The 22,841-nt window shown below is 39.0% G+C and overlaps 2 protein-coding genes across 2 annotated transcripts; one reads left to right on the top strand and one right to left on the bottom strand.

Moving 5' to 3' along the window:
* The first annotated feature begins 238 nt into the window (after positions 1-238).
* LOC134653024 (armadillo repeat-containing protein 5) lies at positions 239-10,659 on the top strand. Its single transcript, XM_063508303.1, has 12 exons — positions 239-549; positions 731-957; positions 1,443-1,674; positions 2,353-2,521; positions 3,611-3,787; positions 4,096-4,490; positions 4,776-5,106; positions 6,463-6,633; positions 7,199-7,436; positions 8,270-8,378; positions 9,305-9,450; positions 9,749-10,659. Exons 1-12 carry the CDS (start codon positions 304-306, stop codon positions 10,506-10,508), a joined length of 3,201 nt encoding a protein of 1,066 aa, XP_063364373.1. The 5' UTR covers positions 239-303; the 3' UTR covers positions 10,509-10,659.
* A 496-nt stretch (positions 10,660-11,155) lies between these two features.
* Positions 11,156-17,390, bottom strand: LOC134653023 (cytochrome P450 315a1, mitochondrial). The gene is made up of 7 exons (XM_063508302.1): positions 17,132-17,390; positions 16,507-16,910; positions 16,228-16,428; positions 14,718-14,854; positions 14,304-14,498; positions 11,897-12,112; positions 11,156-11,307 (listed from the first exon to the last, which is right to left on the bottom strand). The coding sequence occupies exons 1-7, from the start codon at positions 17,308-17,310 to the stop codon at positions 11,191-11,193; spliced, it is 1,449 nt and encodes a 482-aa protein (XP_063364372.1). The 5' UTR covers positions 17,311-17,390; the 3' UTR covers positions 11,156-11,190.
* Positions 17,391-22,841: the final 5,451 nt, after the last annotated feature.

Raw genomic sequence — 22,841 nt, 5'->3', positions numbered from 1 at the left:
TTTAGGAAATTGGGAAAAAATAATACATTTTATCATTTCTAATTCAAAATAGGCATAACAAACAGTACACGATTTAGTAAATATATAGTAATTATTTATTCTTTCAATTTAGATTACTAGTTTTTAAGTTAAAGGAACGGTCTAAAATATAATTTATTTATTTTAGAATACATTTTAGATTTTACCAGAGTGTTTTCAATAACGTGGAAATATCTATCAACAAAGAAATAATTGTCAAAATCAGCCCCATTTTGACAATTAAATAATGAAATAAATAAATTTCATAATATAATTGTTTTCAAAATGGACAAAAATTATGTTAAATCTACTATAGAAGGATTGAAATCAACATCATCAAGCCGTGTCCAGGATACCCTATTGAAAATACGAAGTAAAGTAATAACAAATGATAGTGGAATTCAACTTTTTCGAGATTGTGGAGGATTGGAGTGTTTACTGCCACATTTACGCAAACCCAATGAAAGAATCCTAGATTTAACGTTAAGTATATTGGGGAATTGTTGTCTAGAAGATGAAAGTAGTTTAGCAGTGAGTATTACTTTAACTATTTGGGTCATATTGTTTCACTGTGGTAATTACTGTGAAGGACATGGTTAGTTTACTGACCCTTAGACATTTTACACAAATTTTATATAATTTTGTAAATATGAATATTTATATTAGAAGCATATTTTATTCGTAATTAATTTCTTGTAATATTTTAAATTAGGTTGGAAAGTTGAATTACTATGGACCTCTTGTCTCGATTTTGAAGACAGTCTGCCGAGACAGTATTGTAGGCAGGGCCTGTCGCGTCATCGGCAACATGGCCCAGAAGACCAGCAATGCAGAGAACTTGCACAACCATGGGGTGGTCACTGCACTCATCACATTGATAGAAAGCCGGGATAAAAATACTTCATATCCAACATTAACCATGGCTGTTAGAGCTGTAAGGTAAAAATCTTTTTTTTTTATAATTTTGGACTGAGAAGTGAAAACTGTTTAAATATTGTACAACACATTATTCTTACAATGTTATTTTTACCAACATAAATATACTTTTTATATCTTACCTATAAGATTGTTCTCAAGTCTCAAGTAAAAGGTGCCACTTTGTTGATTGTCAATGTGGCACTCATCATCTTCCTTGCATTGTCCCGGCATTTTGCCACGGCTCATGAGCCGGGAGCCTGGGGTCCGCTTGGCAACTAATCCCAGTAATTGGCGTGGGCAGTAGTTTTTTTTATTTTTATTTCATAAAAATGAAATTAGAAATATATATACTAATAAAAAAAACAGACTGTGATAGCTGGTTGAAACTAGAGAAGAGTTACTACAGATTGAAAACAATTGATGTTGCATGTTTATTTTGCCTGAGAATTTGTTCTATCATAGTTTAATTTAAAGTTGACTTCTTACAACTTTCTCCTCATTTCTAGACAATTATGGATGGTCCCAGACAAAAGAGAGGAAATGCTTAGTTTAAATGCAGTCCGCTGCATAGCTATTCTCCTAACAACTGAGTGCGAGTCTGCTGGTGTAATCAAATCTACTTGCAATTCAAATAAGGAAGGCGAGGGCCTGAGGAAGAGCCAAGAGGAACTAATATGTGGCATTTTAAAGTGCTTGGGCTACTTCACAACTCAAGCCTCTGCACTATGCGCAGAACAGGTAAATTGTGACGTTATCTATGAAAAGGGAGCTTATCGTCAATGGCGCTTACGTCATTATTAACGATGCTCCGATATTAATACAATGCCACCATCGACAATAAGGTCTCTTTTCATAGATAATGCCCCAATTAGATTTTTTATTTACAGGGTGAGCCATAGACTAGGAATCCTCTAGACGGAGTTTAGTGCAATTATTTCATGAAACCGATGCTGCCAAAAATACGTGATTGGTCCGTTCAAAGACATGGACCAATCACGGCACGGGATTCTGACACTTTGACTCGAAGATGGAGTAAAACTACCGTATATAGTGGCAGAGGGGGTAGCGGTACTATGCTCAGTCTAGAGGATGTCTTGTCTGTGGGGTGAGCAATCCAAATGAATCAATGTGCAGTTAAAGCATAGTTGTTCTTGATGGAAAACCCTAATAGGAAATGTAGTCACAACACTTAAAATGTGGTTACATAGAAAATGTTGTTACTGGTTCCTTTTGAAGAATAAAAATCATGATAAAGGCTGGTTTCTACAACCAATGCTGTCAAATTTCCATACTGAAGCCCTGGAATTCTTGCATAACCTTTATATTATTTTTATTAGACCTATTTTTAAGTTGCTACTTGATTTTTTTTGCAAAAGTATTACTCATGCCAATTTTATAAAAATATTTACACTTTAGATACAAGGCGATGGCAGAGGATACCAGTGCTTGGTGGCACTGACTAAAACATATGAATCAGTGGCATTGAAATGTCTTATGAACTTGTGCTACCTCTCTTCATGCCGGCCACTGCTTGGCACCGCTGGACTTGTTGAGTGCCTTGTTAGGATTTTACTTAAGAATTCAGGTAAAATTACAATAATGTTACTTTTTATTTACATTGACCCTTGTTAACTCACTACTCTCAGATTTTTTATTTTTCTTATTTTAGCATGTGTATTCTTAATAGTACAATACATATAAGATATTCATATCATAAATGTGTGTTTGTAAACATCCATAATATAGCTGGTCAAGCAGATCTTGTCAGTAGAAAAAGGCGGCAAATTTGAAAAATTTAGGCGCGAAGGGATATCGTCCCATAGAAAATTTTAATTTCGCGCCTTTTTTTTTTTACTGACAAGATTTGCTTGACCAGCTTTATATCTTATTTATTTCCTGCACAGCTGATTTAATCCATTATAGTTCGTTTTTTTTAGCATTACAAAGAACTTGAAAGAAGGTAAGCGATTTTGACATGTCTTTTAATTGAAAAACACTTTTTAAAAATCAATAACTATTATGAAAGCAGAAGACTATAAAATATCGTATTAGATTCATAATTATTACATATTTACCGTAACTTATTTTTAAAATGTGTTTTTCAATTAAAAGACACGTCAAGATTGTTTACCAAATTTCTAATGCTAAAAAAAACGAAGTATAGCTATGAATGAGGAAAATAGTCTACTGTAATATAGTGTGTCAAAGGTCTGTTTGATTTCAAACATAGACAGAGAGAATCATACTATCTTTGTCTAACACTAGTACTAGCACCCAAAAGAAAAGGATGAGTATAGTTTTTTTGTTCCTATTTACTGACAAGATTTGGTTGACCCAGTATATTTACTAAACTCGACTCCAATTCGGAATAGCAATTCTCGGTAGCTCAGTTCGTAGAGTGGCGTACTGCATGGTCTGCATGGTATCTCGCATGTATCTCGTAGTCCGCGTAGTCGCGAGCTAGTCTCGCCCATGGCGATTTCTGCAGTCTTTATTTCAAAAGTTCCGGGTCCATGAGATACGTTTTATGTTTTTAGCATCTTGTAATTACTATGGTGCAATAAAGAAATAAAGTTGTTATTTCATGAATAGTTGGCTCTCTAGATCGTAAAATTGATTGAGTTGAGCGAATAAACATATTTTATTTAATTTCATGCGTAATTATTACTCCCAGAGGATTCATACTGGCAAAAGACAGAATCGGCGGCGCGCGCCCTCGCGCAGCTGAGTGGTGAGTCCGTGAACCGCTCGCGGCTGCGACACTGCGGCGGGCTGCCACTGCTACTTGCCGCGGCTCGGGTCAGCCCGGATGCTATGCGGGCGTTGCTGCAATATGTGTTCGATGATACTTGTAAGTGACACATTTTATACAAAAAACTTGTTGTGTAATATGTGCAGTAAAGTAAGCATAGAAGCTGGCTCCTAGAACTTTTAGAATTAACCCGCAATGCGCCCTTACTTTGTACCTCTTGATCCTGAGTTTACGCCCTTGATCACGATATCATTATGTGTTTTTATCTTGATACCAATGTTATGAACATTAAATTTATCTAGGTATCTCAAACATTTTTTGGTTTTCGCCATGTCTTATGTTTCATTATTGCATTAATAAATAGAAAGATTTCATGACATATGTTGATGCATGATATTACCTTTCAGCATTCCAAATCCTAGTCAGCAAAGGGCTCATCAGCCTGCTGACCGACGAACTAACCACCTTCGTCGCAACCATGGACTTCGAACACAACAACTTAGAAAACGTCGAGTCAAACGAAATCGTAACCGCACTCAAGACAGAAGAGACCGAGGCCCCAAAAACCGAAGCGAAGTTAAATACTGACGACGGAAAGTCGTTATTCGTAAGACGTCGAGGTCCTTTTTGCTCGAAGAATGAGGATGAGCTGAAGGTGGTGATTGAGAGGGATAATATGATAGTCGGGTTTGTGGATGCGGTGGATAGTGATGCCTCGGAGGACAGTCAGAGTGACGAGGAGACGCCGCGGCGGAAGTATTTGAAGAGGGCGCGGTCAAGGAGCCCCATGACTTTAAAAAAGGTAAGTAGAAATCTCCAACGAGCGTATGCTGGACGCGTAACTTTTGGACACCACTTGATAGTATTGATATTGATGGAAAGCGAGCTCGCAAACGCCCAGTACACACCTGGAGGCGCAGCGTAGAGAACGAGCTGACAGCCCTAGGACTGAGCTGGAACGAGGCCAAGACGGTTGCTCAAGACAGGAAGGCGTGAAAGGATCTTGTGGAGGCCCTATGCACCTCCGGGGTGACAGACAACAACATGCCCACATTCTCTGTGAACTCACACTGTTTATTTATTTCAGAAATCACAATTAATCAAAATGGCCAGCAAAGACTGGTCAGCCGGAGTATATTGGGAGCCGAAGAGCCCCGAGTGGCCTTCCAGCTCCCGAAGCGCGATGAGCCCCGACCGACCCCAAAGCCCCCTCTCGCCGTACTATGAGGCCGGGTTAGGCCAGCCCGGGTTCCCAGCTGGATCCCAGTTCCCGGCCAGCAAGCGCGCGCGGCTGGACTGGAGCCCCGAGTCGGGCGTGAGCACGGGCGAGGGCAGCAGTATGAGCTCGTCGTGTTGGAAGGACTTTCAATGGAGCTCGGGCAGTGAAAGCCCCACCTCGCCTCTGAGTATTAATGAAGGTAAATCTATACTTAATATTATAAATGCGAAAGTGTGTCTGTCTGTCTGTTTGTTACTTCTTCACGCTTAAACCGCTGAACCAATTTAGTTGTAGTTTGGTATGGAGATAGTTTGAGTCCCGGGGAAGGACATAGGGTAGTTTTTATCCCAGAAATCACTCTTTAAGGGGGTTAAAAGGGGGGTGGAAGTTTGTATGAGAAATCGATATAAAGCAGATTGGGTAAAAATAAGCTACCCAAATTACTAACTCCAACCAGACGAAGACGAATCAAAAGCTAGTTATATTATAACCATTAAAACTTTAATGTAACGGCCAGATGGTAAGTGAACGCCATAACCTATAAACCTGTAATTGTTATTACGGATTGCACGTGTGCATTATGAGGATTTATTTTGTTGCCAGAGTAACACACGTATTATAAGAATTCAACGTTGCAGCTTAAGAACAAATACAATAAGTTCCTCGCTTTAAGTTATGACCTTTTCGTTTTCTCGGCGACCTATTTCAGATTCTGAGTCTTTCGTCGAATCAACCAATAAAAAAAAATTACGATCCATTATAATTGCACCCTTAGTCTCAATATTTCAGTTACACGAGTATTTAAAATTTATATATTTAACACATTCAATGCCGAAAACCCGACTATCGGGTATTTTATGATTTCGTACCCAGGCCGGACGACCCGATAGTCGGGATCGTGGTACTACAGCTTTATATGGCGAAATTGTGGCCTGGCGCGGATGTCTTGTTTGGCTGGGTGGCAATGAATGTGTTAATAGTACATTATTGTCGAGGTTCGGAAGTAGCTACTTGCAGGCTGAGGATTCGTTTTAAACGGACGACCTTGGGAGTCCGTTTAATTGAATCTGAAGCCAGCAAGTAGCCTTCCAGCCGAGTCATATATAGTGCTTTTCTCAAAGATGGTGCAAGAAATATAAATATTTTACAGAAGCAACGTTCTAATTTTCACAGAAAAAATTAAAACCATTAAAAAGATTTACTTGCCGCCTTTAAAAAAAAAAGAAGTGTATTTTTCTGCTGAAAATACGCCAACGTATTTGTGACACCTAAAAGTCGCGGTACCAACATTATAATAATAAGTGCTGACCATCTGTTTGGCTGTTTAATGGACCTATGCCTTCATTTGATATGGCTATTTAAAGTTTTAAAAAGTTTGGAACTCGTTAAATAATGGAATTTGTATGCAACATTGCAGTCCCGAAATCGAGACTGCAATGTTTTTAACTTTTTAATTTTTTGAATGACCATAAACTACGCACTTCGCGACCTATTTTTTAACCGGCAACGTCGACTTTGCCGACCATTTTTGAGAAAACCTTTATTTTGTTTCCAGAGAGTTCAGACTCGGAGATATCGGGGCGGTACTCGCCCGTGCTGTGCGAGGCGGAGGGCGAGGCGGCCGGCGCGGCGGCGCGCGCCGAGCTGGACGCGGCGCAGGTGGCGCACGGGCTCGACGAGCTCATCATGGACGACGACGAGAGCCTCGACGACGCGCCCGAGGCCGGTGAGCGAGGCAGCCTCGCGGCACGGCTTGCCCACGACATTACGCGACTGGGCACGAAAGGTCCGATCGCTGTGTCTCGCTCCAACCTATGGTTATCGCTGCAAGTCGCTCAATGTCGTGGTCGAGCCGTCAGACTGAGACATATGAGGAGTGTCTTTTCAAAAGGGTTTATTTTTGTCTTAGCGGTACTTCTAGAGAGAACCTTGCTCAAGAAAACTTAAGGTCCAATTTAGAAATAGATTCCCAGAAAAAATAAACCCTTTTGAAAAGACACTCCTCATAATATAAGGCTCGGAAAAACGCCCGTCACTTTGAAAACAAATCATAATTTAGGATCCATTTACGAGTCGAAAATGTTCGTTTACGGTCTATGGATGTCATTGGGGTATATTTAATCGTTGACATTGGTATAAAGAAATCTGTATTGTACATGGTTATACGCATGTAATGTTTTCAAAATGACGGACAATTTTCCGAGCCTTGGAGATATAACATGTAGAAGTCTCATTATTTATAACTTGCTATGCAAATATGAAATATCTATTTTAACCACATTATTTTTCAGAGAGCTCCGGCAAGCTAGAAAACTCGAAGACATCCCGCATAGCCTGCGTTCTCGTACTCCTGTTCCGAGTGTCCCACGGCGCGTGCAACAGCCTCGGCGCCATACGGGAGGAACCGGTGTCTAATCACACGTTGGAACTGCTCACGGGAAGAGAATGTCTTAATGCGTTGTTGGATTATGTTGAGAAGTGCAAGCGGCCTTTGGGCAGGGCGGCTAGGATACTTGCCAGAGTTTTAAGGTACGCTCAATTATACACCTTAAGCCCCGTCTCCATATCGCGCGGCAAGCTATCGAACATTGGCTCGCGCGGCGTCGGCGCGAGCCAATGTTCGATGGTTTGCCGCGCGATATGGAGACGGGGCTTTACAGTTATAAAAATAGAGTAAATATTAGTATATCAACTGGCCAGTAATAGCCTCGGGACCTCGAGAAGAACCAGTGTCTAATCTAATCACACGGAACTACTGACGGGAAGAGAATGTCTTATGCGTTGTTGGGTTATGTTAAGAAGTGCAAGCGGCCTTTGGGCTGGGATTACTTCCTAGAGTTTTAAGATACAAACAATGAATCTTATACCTTACGATTGTAAAAATAGGGTTGATAATACGTTTCTTATTTGGGTTTTTACCACAGCTCGTATAGTAAGGACACTAAACATGAAGAATTTCGTACATTCTGTTCCTATCTGTGTCTGCCACTGTGCGAGCGGGACAGCAATATAATTATGCACGTGCGATAGAGATAGAAACAGGCGGGGCAAAATGTACGAAAGTCTTCGTACTCAGCGTCCTTTAGTACCATTAAAACACTGATTAATATAAAAGAAATAGACACTCAAAGCAGAACAAAAACGTCAACAAATGTGGATCAGAATGACGTTTTCGCACCAATTGCATTGATGATAAAAACGCTTACGTACATTTTGAGTTAAGATAAATGTTTGTACAGAAAAGAACTTACTGCCGTAAGCGCTTAATGTGTCAGTTTTGCATTAAAATAACCATTCACCGTCTTTTATTTATAAAACATAATTCATGAAATAAAAGTGATAATTTTACTTTTTCTTTCCAGCAATGCCCTGTGCCTCATGAGTATACTCAAGCATAGACTAGCTCTTAGACTACACAAGATGTCGGTCGTCTCCAAACATCCGCCTACTAAGTGCCAACAGTGCAAGCAGGTGTGACCACTATTTCCGTTATATATTTTTTTCAGATCTCAAAACCAAACTTCCTCGATTGGTCCTATAAAGTCGACCCTTTGAACGCCACTCGTCTATAAAAAACCGGCCAAGTGCGAGTCGGGCTCGCGCACGGAGGGTTCCGCACCATCAACAAAAAATAGAGCAAAACAAGCAAAAATACGGTCACCCATCCAAGTACTGACCCCGCCCGACGTTGCTTAACTTCGGTCAAAAATCACGTTTGTTGTATGGGAGCCCCACTTAAATCTTTATTTTATTCTGTTTTTAGTATTTGTTGTTATAGCGGCAACAGAAATACATCATCTGTGAAAATTTCAACTGTCTAGCTATCACGGTTCGTGATATACAGCCTGGTGACAGACGGACGGACGGACGGACGGACAGCGGAGTCTTAGTAATAGGGTCCCGTTTTTACCCTTTGGGTACGGAACCCTAAAAACAACTCGCACGCCGTGAGTAGAGTAGCATGCGAGGCAATATAAACCTTATTTCAAAGTGTGAAGGTTACTTTGACAACGTGCGCAATAACACTTATATAGGTGTTCTTGTCTTGGTGCTATGGGCTCGACTAGTCATGACAGCATTGGCCAGATGCACGACCCACATTTTATTTAGAGAGCTGGTCAAAAGCAGTGAACTATTAAACTTCCCACATAAACGCTTTAACCATGATAGGGGGCTATTCATAAATTACGTCATTTCAAATTGGGGGGGGGGGGGGGGGGTCTGGACATCGGATGATGGTAGCATGACGTAGGAGGAAACGGGGTCATTCGAAGCATGAGTTTTGGATGATTTAAGAGGGGTCAAAAATCGTCAAAAATAGATGACGTAATTTATAAACATCCCCTAGACGGTTTGGTGTATGAGTACGTTATAATATAACCTGTTTTTTTTTTCAGATCTTGAGATTGAGCTCGAAACTGTTGGCTCAGTTAACAATCCTGGCCGAGTCCAGTTACGGGATCGGCGAAATTAGCTACCAGCTCCTAAAGGGCTCCCCGGCCATGCAACAAACACTCTCCATCACACTGCCATACATAGTAAGGTAAGGCGTGAATACTGTGTAGCTCTCGTGAAAACGGGATCACTGAAGCCATTTATAGATTAATGATCATTTTAAAACTTCGACTCAGATAATTATCCCTCCACATAAATGTGATCATGGGAGCCAAAAAAATTACATCGACTACTCCTTTGACAAAACTGAGACTCTAGACAATCCTGAATTCAAAATATGACTTAAATTTGAAAAGTCGAATTATTTACACAAAGCAAATAACTTGTGACTTTCTGTCCGTAATTTCTACAAACCAGTCACTTAAAAATCTTAATATCTTTTTCAGAACTGAAAAACCACTGAAGAAATATTTTATAGATTGCAACGCCTTAAACATCCTGTTCAACATAATATCGGAATCCAAAGAAGATATGAAAGTGTGCGTCACCGCCCTGTCGAAGCTCGCCACCAACGTACACATCAAGGACCCTAAGTCTTTGGAGAACAGGTTCAACGACCAGATCTGCGTCAGCTACGATCCAATATTAGACAACTTGGCCGTATCCGACATAGTGACATTCGAGTTAGACGATAAATCACAGGTTAACGCAAACAAGATATTCCTATGTCAGAACTCTGAAGTATTCAGTGCCATGCTTATGGGATGCTTCAAGGAATCGGCAGAGAAATGCGTCAGACTGCAAAACGTATCAAAACCAGCGCTTGAATACTTATTCACTCTACTACACATCGGCTTGAACAACCCAAAATGCGACGTACAAGTGTTCCCTCTAGCGGACAAACTAGAAACTAACTTAGAAGTACTGTTGCTAGCCGACAGGTTCCTTTTTGACAAACTGAAAGGCTTGCTAAGTAGTGCCATATTACAATTCCAACTAACGCCGGAGACTGCTGATAAGATCTACGTGTGGTCGTTGAGTGAAGGCATGGGTTTCCTTTGCGTTGAATCCGTTGCGTACTTATTGACAGGTAAAATGTGCGAGGCGCAACGCGCGCGCTCCTTCAGCGCTATATTAGACTTAGAATATAAGGAACAGTGGTTGGACGACATAAAGACTATGATTGTGAGACAACTCGTCAAATGAATTTATGTTAACATGTTGAGAATCTAGTTTCAGTTATTAAGTAGGCCATAACTTTATTTTACAATGTATATATTTTACAATTACTGATATACTTAATTATGGACATGTACAGGACCAACATAATCACAAAATGCATTTTAAAACATGTAAATAGAGTTCATCTAAGTCAAGCGTGGTCAGGCCTGCAATTACTTAAGTATGACTTGACATAGACGGACTATAAATGAAAGATTATTTTATACATTCCTTTGTATGGAACACCATAATATTTATATTACATACTCGTTTACATCACTATGTATACAAGGGACGCTCTCAGTAGCTATTAAATGTGATTACTTATTTGTCTGTCATATGTCATTCTCCGCGATACGGGATCGTAGAAATAGGAAAACGCTTTGAATAAGGGTATTGTTTAGTAGTAATATTTTAAGTGCCTGCCACACACTAAGATCCCCGTCTCTTAAGAATGACACAAAAACGGTTGCAGTTGGTTTTATGAAATAATTATTCATACATGTATACATTTACATCTCATAAAACCTTATGATAATTAAAAAATATATGATATTTTACACATTCATTAATGTATTGACTTAGATAAGAAGGTTAATCAATTGTTTTAATTTATTTATAATCTTTGAAAAATATAATTTAAAAAGTTTTTACCTATCAATTTTCTTCAAATATTCCTATGTGATATAGTCAGTTGAATAGGTTCATTGGGCACAAGAACCTGTGAAGTGACTGGAAACACTTTCCCACTATTTGTACACTCGAAATCAAAGTTGTTTACGATCTGCAATAAAAAAGAATACATAGTAATGGAAGGATTTACTGCTCCAACGAAATTTGAACTGGTGACCTGGTGAACTCCAATCAGTTAGCTACCCAAAGCTCATTCCACCTAAGGAAATAGATTTATCTCGGAGTTTAATCGTCAACCTATTTGTGTTACGCGCGCGAAGCAACAGACATTAAGATAATTTTCTCTTACATTTTTCAACCTGGCCCTGAAAATTACGGTCACGATGGAAGGGCCTCTAACTCTTAACTTATGGTTGAAGGATCAATAGCAAGTTTCACTTTTCGATTTTTGCCACAAGGTGGCAAACAATTTCTATGTAAGGACCCTTGCCAATGACATTTGTGATTTTCTAGTCCCTAAAAATGGTCAATTGCAAAGATGAGAAGAATATTCCTGTAGGCCTATAGATTGTAGGTCAACCCTTTAACACATTCACTGCCAAAAACCGCTGAGTGGGTTCATTTTGTATTGGGAAGGGCGCGCTTGGCACTGAAAGTGTTAATACATCAAAATTGAGTGAAATTAGGCTCTTGGTGTTTGAAGTATTCAATTACGAATATATGCTTACAGCATGCCTCACCTGACTCAGAAACTCTGTTAGTTGCATCATTGCCAACTTCTTGCCTATACACGACCTGGCTCCGAGCGCGAAGGGCAATGTTGCTGAAGGTTTGTGGTTGGCAAGATTTTTCTTTCTTGGGTCATTTTTGTCCCAGCGGAAAGGTAAAAACATATTTGATTTGGTAAAGTACCGCTCATCTCGTCCAGAGGTGTAAATTGATGCTATTATTGGGGTCTGAAAGAAAATTAAATTGTTTCAACATTGGTCTGAGTACAATACTGAATAACAACATCCTTGCAACTTGATTCTGATCTGATATTGTTTAAGGCTGCTTACAGACGAGCGACAGTACGCGACACACTGTCGGCGACGGTCGCTGACGACCGCCTGCGACGGCTATCGGCGACGGTCGGTGATAGCTGTCGCGGCGTCGCTCTTGTGTCACAGCACGCAGTTGTCGATGTGTAGTTCAAGAGATAGCACGTATTTTCTTTAAACAATAATGCATCAGCATCAAAATCGTCATTACTCATTTTGAAAAAGAAAATACGTGCTCTTTCTTGAACTACACATCGAAGACTGCGTATATAAGTTACTCTATGGACTGCGTGCTGTGACACAAGAGCGACGCCGCGACAGCTATCACCGACCGTCGCCGACCGTCGCCGACAGTGGCCGACCGTCGCCGACAGTCACCGACCGTCGCCGATAGCCGTCGCAGGCGGTCGTCAGCGACCGTCGCCGACAGTGTGTCGCGTACTGTCGCTCGTCTGTAAGCAGCCTAACAAGACAGGGTTTTTTTTAGTTTGCCAGTTAAGAACTCATTGAGAGTTAGTTTTTGAATGATGTTCCTAAGAAAGGTTGTTGAAATTAATACATTACTTAAAATGGTTGTAGATCACAGCCAAGTTTTTTAAAGTTTATCTAAAAGTAAATAAAAGATATACAAGCATACTTTTTATTGAAACTTTTTAGGTGATATTTTTTGTAACATTAATCTAACTTCTTCTTTCATGTGTGAATAGGGTTGCTCCAGTTCGCTGGGTGCTTCTGGAATGCGAAGTTTTCTTCTCAATGATGGTGACAGAAGACACAGATTCTGGACAAGGCCAAAGCTGCTTGATGTCAGCCAGTACAGACACATGCAGGATGGTACACTCGCTGCTACAGGTATCATGACTATTGAAAATACTCTGAACATGTTTGTGAAAATATTGTATATTCTGGATGGTTGTCGAAGCTTTGACATTCTCTGTATTTCAATAACAGCCAAATTAGTCAATCCAAATGCAATTGGCATGATGTATGAGTGGTCTGGCTCTGCTAAGTTTGGGAACCAGCCAATCCCTCCAGCTGTGAGCTCCATCAGTGTCACTATGGCAGCTGGGTCCCCAGATTGGCAATACACAAGATTTCTTAGTGCAAAGGACATGCATACCCATATGGGGATTTGCACCCATATCACTAAACTAGCCTTGAATGGATGACAGTTGTCTCTAACAATAAGATTCTGCCATTGCTTCTTCAGTGATCGCTTATATAAGATTACAGCTTGCTTGTCTGTTAATGTATACATTCTTTTTGCCATTGCCGTTTCCTTTTTTAGTTCTTCTACCATGTCTTTTAATTCTAAACTGATGTTTTCTACTTTAGCAAGAATCTTAGTTGAATATACTGTTAGAGGTAAAGTCATGAGAGTTCGTAATAAAACTGTGGAACAAACTATTGTAGACCACCATGGCAAACCAGTGGCATCATGGAAATGTAATAGTCCTTCTTGCATTGTGTGAACTAGGGAGCTGTTTGATATACTGGAGTACACTTGTCCTTGCCATTGTACGAAGCCCTCTACCGAGAAATTCCTTTTAATCTCTCTATTGGGAATTAAATTCTTCCGTTGCTGTGATTTGTAGTTTGTTGGAACTGATAATCCACAAGTATTGTTCAATATTCCACTATTACATAAGACACTTATCGATCGGTAACCAAGAACATGTGATTTTATGTTAAGGCTTTGTAAAGTTTTACAGGAATTCATGATTATTTTCATTATTATTTCTTCTATTTACGTTCCCTCTTCCCTACATAATAAACTTAACCTCACTTTAAATGTCAAATTTGACACTTGATATTGACGTAAATCGGTTTGAGGTAGTGATAAAATCGCGCGTCTTTACGGTTTTTTGTATTAAGTGGAATAATGGGAGTAAAGGGCCCTCCACACTCGTGCGCGAATCGCGGCGCGAAGCTGCGAATGCGAGTGTGGAGTCGAGTTCGCAGAATCTGCGATCTCACCTCCACGCTCGCGTTCGCGGCTTCGCGCACGAGTGTGGAGGGGGACTTAACAGTTTTCATTGTATGTAGAAGCAGTAAGATGCAAAGTTACAAAAACTGTAAGTCCTTCTACTCAACACAGTAAACTTACATGCAAATTTAGTTTGTATTCGCCGAGGATACAATCTTTTGGCAAAATTCTTGTCAAAAATGGAGCTACTGGATAAAGTCGCATAGACTCTCGTAGAACATTTTTCACGTATCCTACATCTCTGGTGCGTATTTCGTGTTTAACACTATCGTCTTGTGAAATCAGATATAGGCTCCAAATTGAGGTATAAGCAGTCTGTAAAAAAATATATTAGCATCATATATTATGCGATCTCTCGATAGTGAATGGCCGCATTTATACTTTACCGTTAGATACCGTCCACGAGAATAAAAGCCTGCATTATGGTGTGCATACATTTACGTTCCCGCCAGTGTCGTGACGATAAAATCGTATCGTTACTGTGGACGACACGATATAGTATAAAACCGCCATTGTATTAGTTTGTGTTCTTACCGTATCACTAGCAGCTAATATGAAATCTGCAACTAACCGTACTATTGTTTCTTCGTTTACTCCATCTTTGAGAAGTTTTTGAATAAGACCATCGCTTTCTTCTCTTTTGATTATCATTTCTGATACCAGACTCTGCGCTAAAATGGCAGCATGAAATAGAAATGGCAATTAGAAAGTATTAAGTACGTACCTACCTATGTACCTATACATACAACAAAAAAATTAAATGACAATCTCTCTTGTCTAACCAGCGCGGCTCACTGTGGGCTCTCATTGACATAGAAACCGAAGTTGTTATTTTTATGTTTTTTTGATTGAAATAGGTTTTGCCAGGCATTGTTATGAATGTAACTGATGTAACCTATGAATTTTAGACGATTTGGAATGAAAATTGTCGAGATACGAATTTTTTTCAAAAAAAATGTATGGAGCAAGAACAAGAAATCATTATTACTCAAGAACCGCAAAATAAACGGTAATATCCTCGCAGGTGGTTATACTACGAATTTTTGTTATTTTATGGCATACTACATATACTTGGTCAACCGGATCTTGACAGTAGAAAAAGGCGGCAAACCAAACCAAATCTTGTCAGTAAAAAAAGGCGCGAAATTCAAATTTTCTATGGGACGATATCCCTTGGCGCCTAAATTTTTCAAATTTGCCGCCTTTTTCTACTGTCAAGATCTGGTTGACCAAGTATAAGTTATAAGTTTCAGACGATTTGAGTTGAAAATAGTAGAGTTAAGATTTTTTTCGTAGAATAAACATCTGCGAGGATATTACCGTATTTGTTGCGGTTCTTGAGATATTTTGATTTTTTGTTCCGGATCCATACATTTTTTTTTGAAAAAAAATCTTAACTACTATTTTCAACTCAAATCGTCTGAAACTTATAACTTAGCATAAACATACTAATCAAAACCCATTTCAATCAAAAAAATCTTAAAATGTTGACTTTGGTTTTTGTGCTTTTTCCATAGAAACAAATAATGATTAAAAAAAAAGCCGCACCCGTGACGGATATATGTAGTATGCCATAAAATCACAAATAACTCGTAGTATAACGACCTGCGAGGATATAACCGTTTATTTTGCGGTTCTTGAGTAATAATTATTTCTTGTTCTTGCTCCATATATTTTTTTTGAAAAAAATTCGAAACTCTACAATTTTCATTCCAAATCGTCTAAAATTCATAGGTTACCATAACAATGCCTGGCAAAACCTATTTCAATCAAAAAAACATAAAAATAACAACTTCGGTTTCTATGTCAATGAAAGCCGAATTTCAGCCCACAGTGCGGCTGCGTATTTCCGTCGCAAGATTCATCCTTCTAATTTCTTGGTTGTATGTCCCCATCTAATTCATAAAATAATTAAAACGTATATAATGTCATGACGTAATTTCATGAAATAATCGCTCGCAAACGTCAGGGCCAGGGCCCTAAGGAGAATAGGCACTTATAGATACACTTACATATAACTTGATATAACTCAACTTATACATACCCAAATAAAGCGAGGCATCTACAGATTCCTTGAAATTTTTCCATACTTTCATATTTAAACGTTGACAGATATTTAATGGCAAACCATACAATTTGGTTGTGGTTTGAAATATCTGTTTTACGGTCTCTGAGAAGTTGGAAAGCATCTCTTCAGAATGTTTGACACCATTCGATGATGCACCAGCAAGTATAGCTAATATAACTGGAAACATATACAAATCAAAAGGATGATTCCATCTAGTTTATTTGATGATCTAATGTTAAAGAAGAAACATTCTACCTTCTGTCGACAGTCGGTACATGTCAGATTCTAAATTCACACTTGTACGTCCTTTTTCGATTCTTCCTTTCCAAGCGTGGACAAACTTTTTAACTGTAGTTTTAATAGGATCATCTAGCCATGCAATAGAACCCTCTCGGAGTAAATGTTGGTTCATTATTCGCCGATTTACTAACCATTCTTCACTGTTCATGAAGAAAAGACCTCGCTTGGAGCCATAAAGTTTTTCATACAAAACCCACGGTTCGGGTAATATATGCATAGGATATTTTCCTTCAAGGCTTAGAAACACTGTCTTTATCATAAGCGGATCGCTAATGAATACCAGTTTCGTGTTACATCCTAATTTTTCGTAAAAAATGGGTCCTAGTTCTTTGTGTCTCTTGTCAATATATTCGTGCAACCTGTAAGTTGTATTAAAAATACTTATATGAATGTCTAGCCAAGTACTTAGTAATATTAGTATAACTATTACATTATTTATATACTTGGCCAACCAGATCTTGACAGTAGAAAAAGGCGGCATATTTGAAAAATGTAGGCGCGAATGGATATCGTCCCATAAAAAATTTGAATTTCGCGCCTTTTTTTACTGACAAGATTTGGTTGACCAGCTATATCTTACATTGTTCCACCGCCTGCTAACATTAAATCCAATTTAGTTCCGAGCAAAGGTAAGCATTTTGGATGCGCCATATCGTCAATAGATTTATCATGTACAGTCTTTCTGATGGCCATAACACAACTCCGGGTGTTATATTTTTGGTTGACTCGGGAAATATATCTACCAATTAAAGAATACATGGCGACTCGGATATCTACAACAGAGATTCACAATATTTATTCATTCGACGATTGAGGTAAAATCAAACTTATCATATCAGAATGAATACCAATAGTATGATAATACAGTAAGCAAACATAATATAAGTTTTAAACGAGAGCTATGATGATGTAGAGATATTAATCATTTTGAGAGCAGGGCACATCTGTTATTCAAAAAGCTTTCCGATCATCTCGCCATAGGTCCAATATAATTTAACTTATAATTAGTTAAGTTATTTTATTACTAATCTATGGGCCAAAAGTTAAATTAAACCATTATGAGTTACGGTAGTTTATACTTTATTGATTTTTTTTACGTGCGACTTGGGGAAGGGGTATTTTTGTATTGCCTCTGAGTTAAATTTTATTATATTTTGTATCCATAATTTGCTACACTTATTACGCTTCATAGTATATGTATAAGACCCTTGCGGAAAAACTATCAGCAAATGTAACACTTTAAACTCTCGCGTTTTGTACACATATTTAATTACACAAACGGGTCTACCGCGATATAATTTCATTGTTTTTACCTTTAATTCCGACGTTTCAACTGAGTTGCACCAGCTGTGGTCACGGAAAGACTGACGTTCCAACAAATGTCAACGGAGATATTAATAAAACACCACTAAACTACCCGAAATTAGTTTATAAAAATGTTCGGGGTAGACAAAGAAATTGCAGCTACCCGTCAAAGTTTAATGTTTATTGTCCACGGCACGACACGCAACACTCACAGTATCCGCACACTGGTCCGAAGATATATCCGCTGGTTTCAACATTTGAATCACTGGTCCCCAAGTAGACGATAATTTGTACCCGTCCTCTCGATTGAAATTTTTAGGGTGTTTTTTAATTTCAATCGCCTCTCTCACGATCTTCGGATAATAGTGTCGCTCGTCGGAGAGGACTTTGAGTTTATGTAGCTCAATCCAGTGATTCATTCCTGTTGTCAGCAAGTGCTCAGCTATTGCGGATTTGTTTACATGGCGATTTTTAACAGCTGCTATGTGTTCCTTCACCCTCTCTTGAACGCTGCGCTTAGTTTGGCCAATGTACGCACTTCCACAACTGCATTCTATCTTGTAGACACCCGGATTCTGGTACGGAATGACATCCTTTGGGCTGCGTAAAAGACCCGTCAAGGGTAGCTGCAATTTCTTTGTCTACCCCGAACATTTTTATAAACTAATTTCGGGTAGTTTAGTGGTGTTTTATTAATATCTCCGTTGACATTTGTTGGGACGTCAGTCTTGTGACAATGTGTAGGGGTGAGAGATAGGTAAGGGATGGTACTCACAGCTAGTCCTTTGAATTGTCCAAATTACAGTGCACTGTTCACTCCTTTCACTCGCGTTTCGGGGCCCTTTGGTTTCGGAAGGCACACGCGACACTGAGGGTGCAGAACTTCACCCTTTCGAATTATTTTTGAAGAGTCCGGGACGCACACGCGCGATGTGTGTCAAGCTCGGAGCCAGATCGAATTCTGCCGAGCGTTCCCGAAAGATCGCCGTGAGTTATGATTTTGGGACGGGGAGGGTAGTTGGAAACTGCACATTGTCACATCCCCCCCCACTTAATCTCGAACAGTACGGCTTCAATTGGGATATATTTACTCTTTTTACAACATTATTTGAATTCGGCTTAATTAGCGCGGCTTGACCGTTTGTAATATTTTTAATTGTATATGGCCCTGACCACCGCGGACAAAACGCGGCGCATACTCCTCGATCGGCGTTTGTAAGCGGAAAACATTTCGCGAGTACTTGTTGCCCTACATTAAAAATATTGGCTCTCCTACGATTATTATAATAATGCTCTTGTCTCTCATGTGCAGCGTTTAACTTCCGAACTACTGTAGTTTGTTCGTGGTTATGGGTCGAGTTACCTTCAGAAATTATTTTATCTAATTCCCACCTATTTTCTAAAGGACTTCTAATTTCCCGCCCGAGAAAAATAGATGATGGTGTACGATTTGAACTCTCATGGACTGCGGTGTTGAGAGCAAGCTGATTTTGGGACGGGGAGGGTAGTTGGAAACTGCACATTGTCACAGTCTTTCCGTGACCACAGCTGGTGCAACTCAGCTGAAACGTCGGAATTAAAGGTAAAAACAATGAAATTATATCGCGGTAGACCCGTTTGTGTAATTAAATGTGTATCAGCAAATGTTTAAATAAATTCCGGTCCAAAGCAGCGAGTTCTCTGCCTTCAAAAGTCGCTGACTTCTATCATGGTGTCGATGCACCCTAGAAATCCGGTCTTCTGTTGTTATGCGAGTGGGTTCACAATTTAAAATAATCAGTTTGACAGCTTTTGAAGAAGAGGTTTTATTAGTAACCGAATGTTTCGAATAAGTACATATTATTTATTATATATTTAATTTCGCGTGCCAACAAAAAACATATTTCTAATATATTTTCTATAACTGACTAGTCAGGGGACAGTATATTTATATGTTGTAAAACAATAGCAAATTATAACAGTCAAAATCCCAGTAACATCCCTGGAGTTCCAGGCGTCCATAGGCTACAGTTACCGCTTACCAACAGGCGAGCAGTATGTTTGTTTGCCACCGACGTGGTATAAAAAATAAAAAGTTAACTATTCAGTAAAGGCAACATCCCCCTACATACAAACTTACATACGAGGTTCATGCTCCGCCCGCGAGTTCGTCCGCATTAGTTCTAGCTCTACATCATTTGAAATGATAAATTAATGTTCCATATTTTAAGGTCCAACTTTTAACGGTTTAGGCTATGCGTTATTGTCCGTCAATATCTATAGAACGTGACAGTTTCGTATATTTTTTGATCATTTAAATCTTGCCCATACCATTTCTCACATTATTAACGGACAATTCGTAAATCCTAGTGCAAAGATATAAGGTATATCGATGGTCAGAGTTCATAATGTTGCTAGTAGTACATAGGAGAGTATGAGGGCTGGTTCTCATACAATCACTAACAAATTCGTTTAAAATAAAATAAATTCACGTACTTACCTTTTATGCAGCTTAGACAATACTTAATAATTCATAAAGTACTATAATAAGCCGAAATCACACTTCGTGGTCGCATACAGTAATAAGCAACACGAGTCGGCAACTGCCTATCCTTAACTGAAACAAAACTCCACATTCACCGTCGTGCCCCAGTATGTAAAGCGTATCTCGCAGAACGGTCATATTAAAATGATAATAATTCAGTGAATTATGTATTGCTGACTACTGCATGGTAATGCGAACCTTTTTGTTTTTTCATATATCAAACCACTGGGATCAGCTATATTTAAATATGACGTCAAGCGGCAGTGCATTTTAAGCGTTTTTTGTATTGTTTTAGGGTTCTATGTATATGTTCCATATAGAAACCTGTAAAACTGGTCTCTTGCTTAAAATAACTTCTTCCACCATTTTGCCTGTACAGCCCACCTGGTGGTAAGTGGTCACCGCAGACTATGTAAGTACTTTGTATACTTACAACGACTATGCGCGTTATTGAGCTGTTTAAAACGTGTGAGAGAAAATTTGTTAGCTCAGCTGTGGTGAAACACAACTAGGGAACAAAAATTATTTTTATTAAATATTTTGATTTTTGTTTTTCAATACGCAAACATCCGCATAGATAGCATAGACTGCATAATACTCGATAATTTAGGACGGGTACCGCCGTGACTGGGGGACTAGAAGTCAGGGCGTCAGCCGCGTAAGCTAAAGGCGCCGGTTCTACTCCGGCTTGGACCACAGGCTTGATCACTATTTCTTAAGCGCCACTTGCACCATTCCACTAACCCGGGGTTAACCGGGTAAACCGTTAATCCAGTGTCTAATTGTACTGGATACCATGCTAAACCCCAGATTTAACCGGTTAACCCTGGGTTAGTGAATGGTGCAAGTGACCCTTAGTATATGCTGGCATCTATTTCCGTTTATAAAATGGGATATACCAAGCCAATCGAAAGTAAATATTCGTTTTTAGGGTTCCGTACCAAAAAAGTACAAAAGAAACCCTTATGGTGGGACTCTGTTCGTCCGTCCGTTTGTCTGTCACATCGGTAAATAGGTATTTCGAGATCTAAAGCTTTGAAATTTGGAATAGTTTTGAAGAACGTTAACCCAAACACATTGGAAGCGATATTTTTTATTTTTATTTTATGAAATTATGGAAAATGCCCAATATAAAGAAGGGGAAAAAATTCGAAGTCTAGTTACTAGGTCGACTGGGATATCATTTGAATGAGCTCAAATTGAACATTCCAAAACATTTATTTTTTTATCATTGTAAAAAAATATTGCCTTATGAAGGAAAATGTGAAAAAAATACCATCCCCCCTCCGAAGTTTACCAACGAAAAATTAAGAAAATGTATTTAATAATAAAATAAGTTTTTTTTGGTACAAGCTTTTATCGCTGACTGTACTTTTCTTACGACAGACAACTAATAATACTCATCGAGACAATTCTAAAACCCCCTAACACATTTAGGTTGCGTTGTTTCATCATAGAGTTCCTATGGCCACCTCCTATCTCCATCATCAGATCAGTTCGACAGTACCATATTATTGTATTGTCATCAGAACTACATACAGCTGCCGATTTTCATGACGCTACGATCCTTGGAAGATGGTTAAATTAGTTACCTTAGATTCCATTACATAGTTAGTTAGAGTCAGACCAAGAAAAGTCTGCAGCGGATTTGATAGCCCACGCAGTGCAAGTGTTATTTTAAACGTCAAACTTCTATGAAATTATGACGTATAAATAACACTTGCACTGCGTGGGCTATCAAATCCGCTGCAGACTTTTATTGGTCTGACTCTACATACAGGTCGACCTAATAAAAGCTTGTTAATTACCATAAATATTACAGGAAAAATATAATCACACCTCTATCTTAAAAACTTTTTTTTTATTATCAAAAAACATTTTCTATTACAATTTAATTTGCAATTTTAGCCACTTTGCAAGTGTTTATTATGCTTGAAATTTCTATAAGATTGCATATCACTTTTTTGAAATGGGTTCACATGATAAAGAATTATCTCTGAAAAACCAACATACATTATACAGGTCGCGGTAATTAGTTAATCAATTTGCCGATAGATGGCGCTGTACACAATTACGCTTCGTATAATATATGTAATGTACTTCTGAGGGGCTACCGAGAACCGAGAAAACCGAAATTCGCAAATTGCGGAGATCTTTCTCCGTCACTCCTCGCTCGTATTTACGCCTTCATTTGAGTAAAAGAGAAAGATCCTCGCAATTTTTCGAATTTCGGTTTTCGCGGTAGTCCCTCTGGTCATGTCTTACGTGATTATAGTTATATGAGAAAATTAAAAGTTTGTAGGGAACCCTCGGTGCGCGAGTTAAACGAACTCGCACTTGACCGGTTTTATTTAGTATAATTTTATTTACTTAAAGCCCCCTCCACCCCCGTGCGCGAATCGTGGCGCGAAGCCGCGCGGGGGCTTTATGAATAGTGGACGTCCACGTTCCTTCTTTGTCA

Source organism: Cydia amplana, chromosome 12 (assembly GCF_948474715.1).
Source record: "Cydia amplana chromosome 12, ilCydAmpl1.1, whole genome shotgun sequence".
NCBI classification, from domain to species: domain Eukaryota; kingdom Metazoa; phylum Arthropoda; class Insecta; order Lepidoptera; family Tortricidae; genus Cydia; species Cydia amplana.
The sequence above is the reverse complement of the archived record's forward strand: the minus strand, read 5'-3'. Positions and strand labels throughout refer to the sequence as shown.

Coding starts and splice junctions, on each gene's coding strand:
- LOC134653024 (XM_063508303.1), top strand. CDS start 304: ATGGACAAAAATTATGTTAAATCTACTATAGAAGGATTGAAATCAACA. Junction 1,675..2,352: donor CTGCACTATGCGCAGAACAG/GTAAATTGTGAC, acceptor TTTACACTTTAG/ATACAAGGCGATGGCAGAGG. Junction 5,107..6,462: donor GCCTCTGAGTATTAATGAAG/GTAAATCTATAC, acceptor TTTTGTTTCCAG/AGAGTTCAGACTCGGAGATA.
- LOC134653023 (XM_063508302.1), bottom strand. CDS start 17,310: ATGTATTCTTTAATTGGTAGATATATTTCCCGAGTCAACCAAAAATAT. Junction 14,499..14,717: donor TATTAGCTGCTAGTGATACG/GTAAGAACACAA, acceptor ATTTTTTTACAG/ACTGCTTATACCTCAATTTG. Junction 11,308..11,896: donor TAACAGAGTTTCTGAGTCAG/GTGAGGCATGCT, acceptor TTTTTATTGCAG/ATCGTAAACAACTTTGATTT.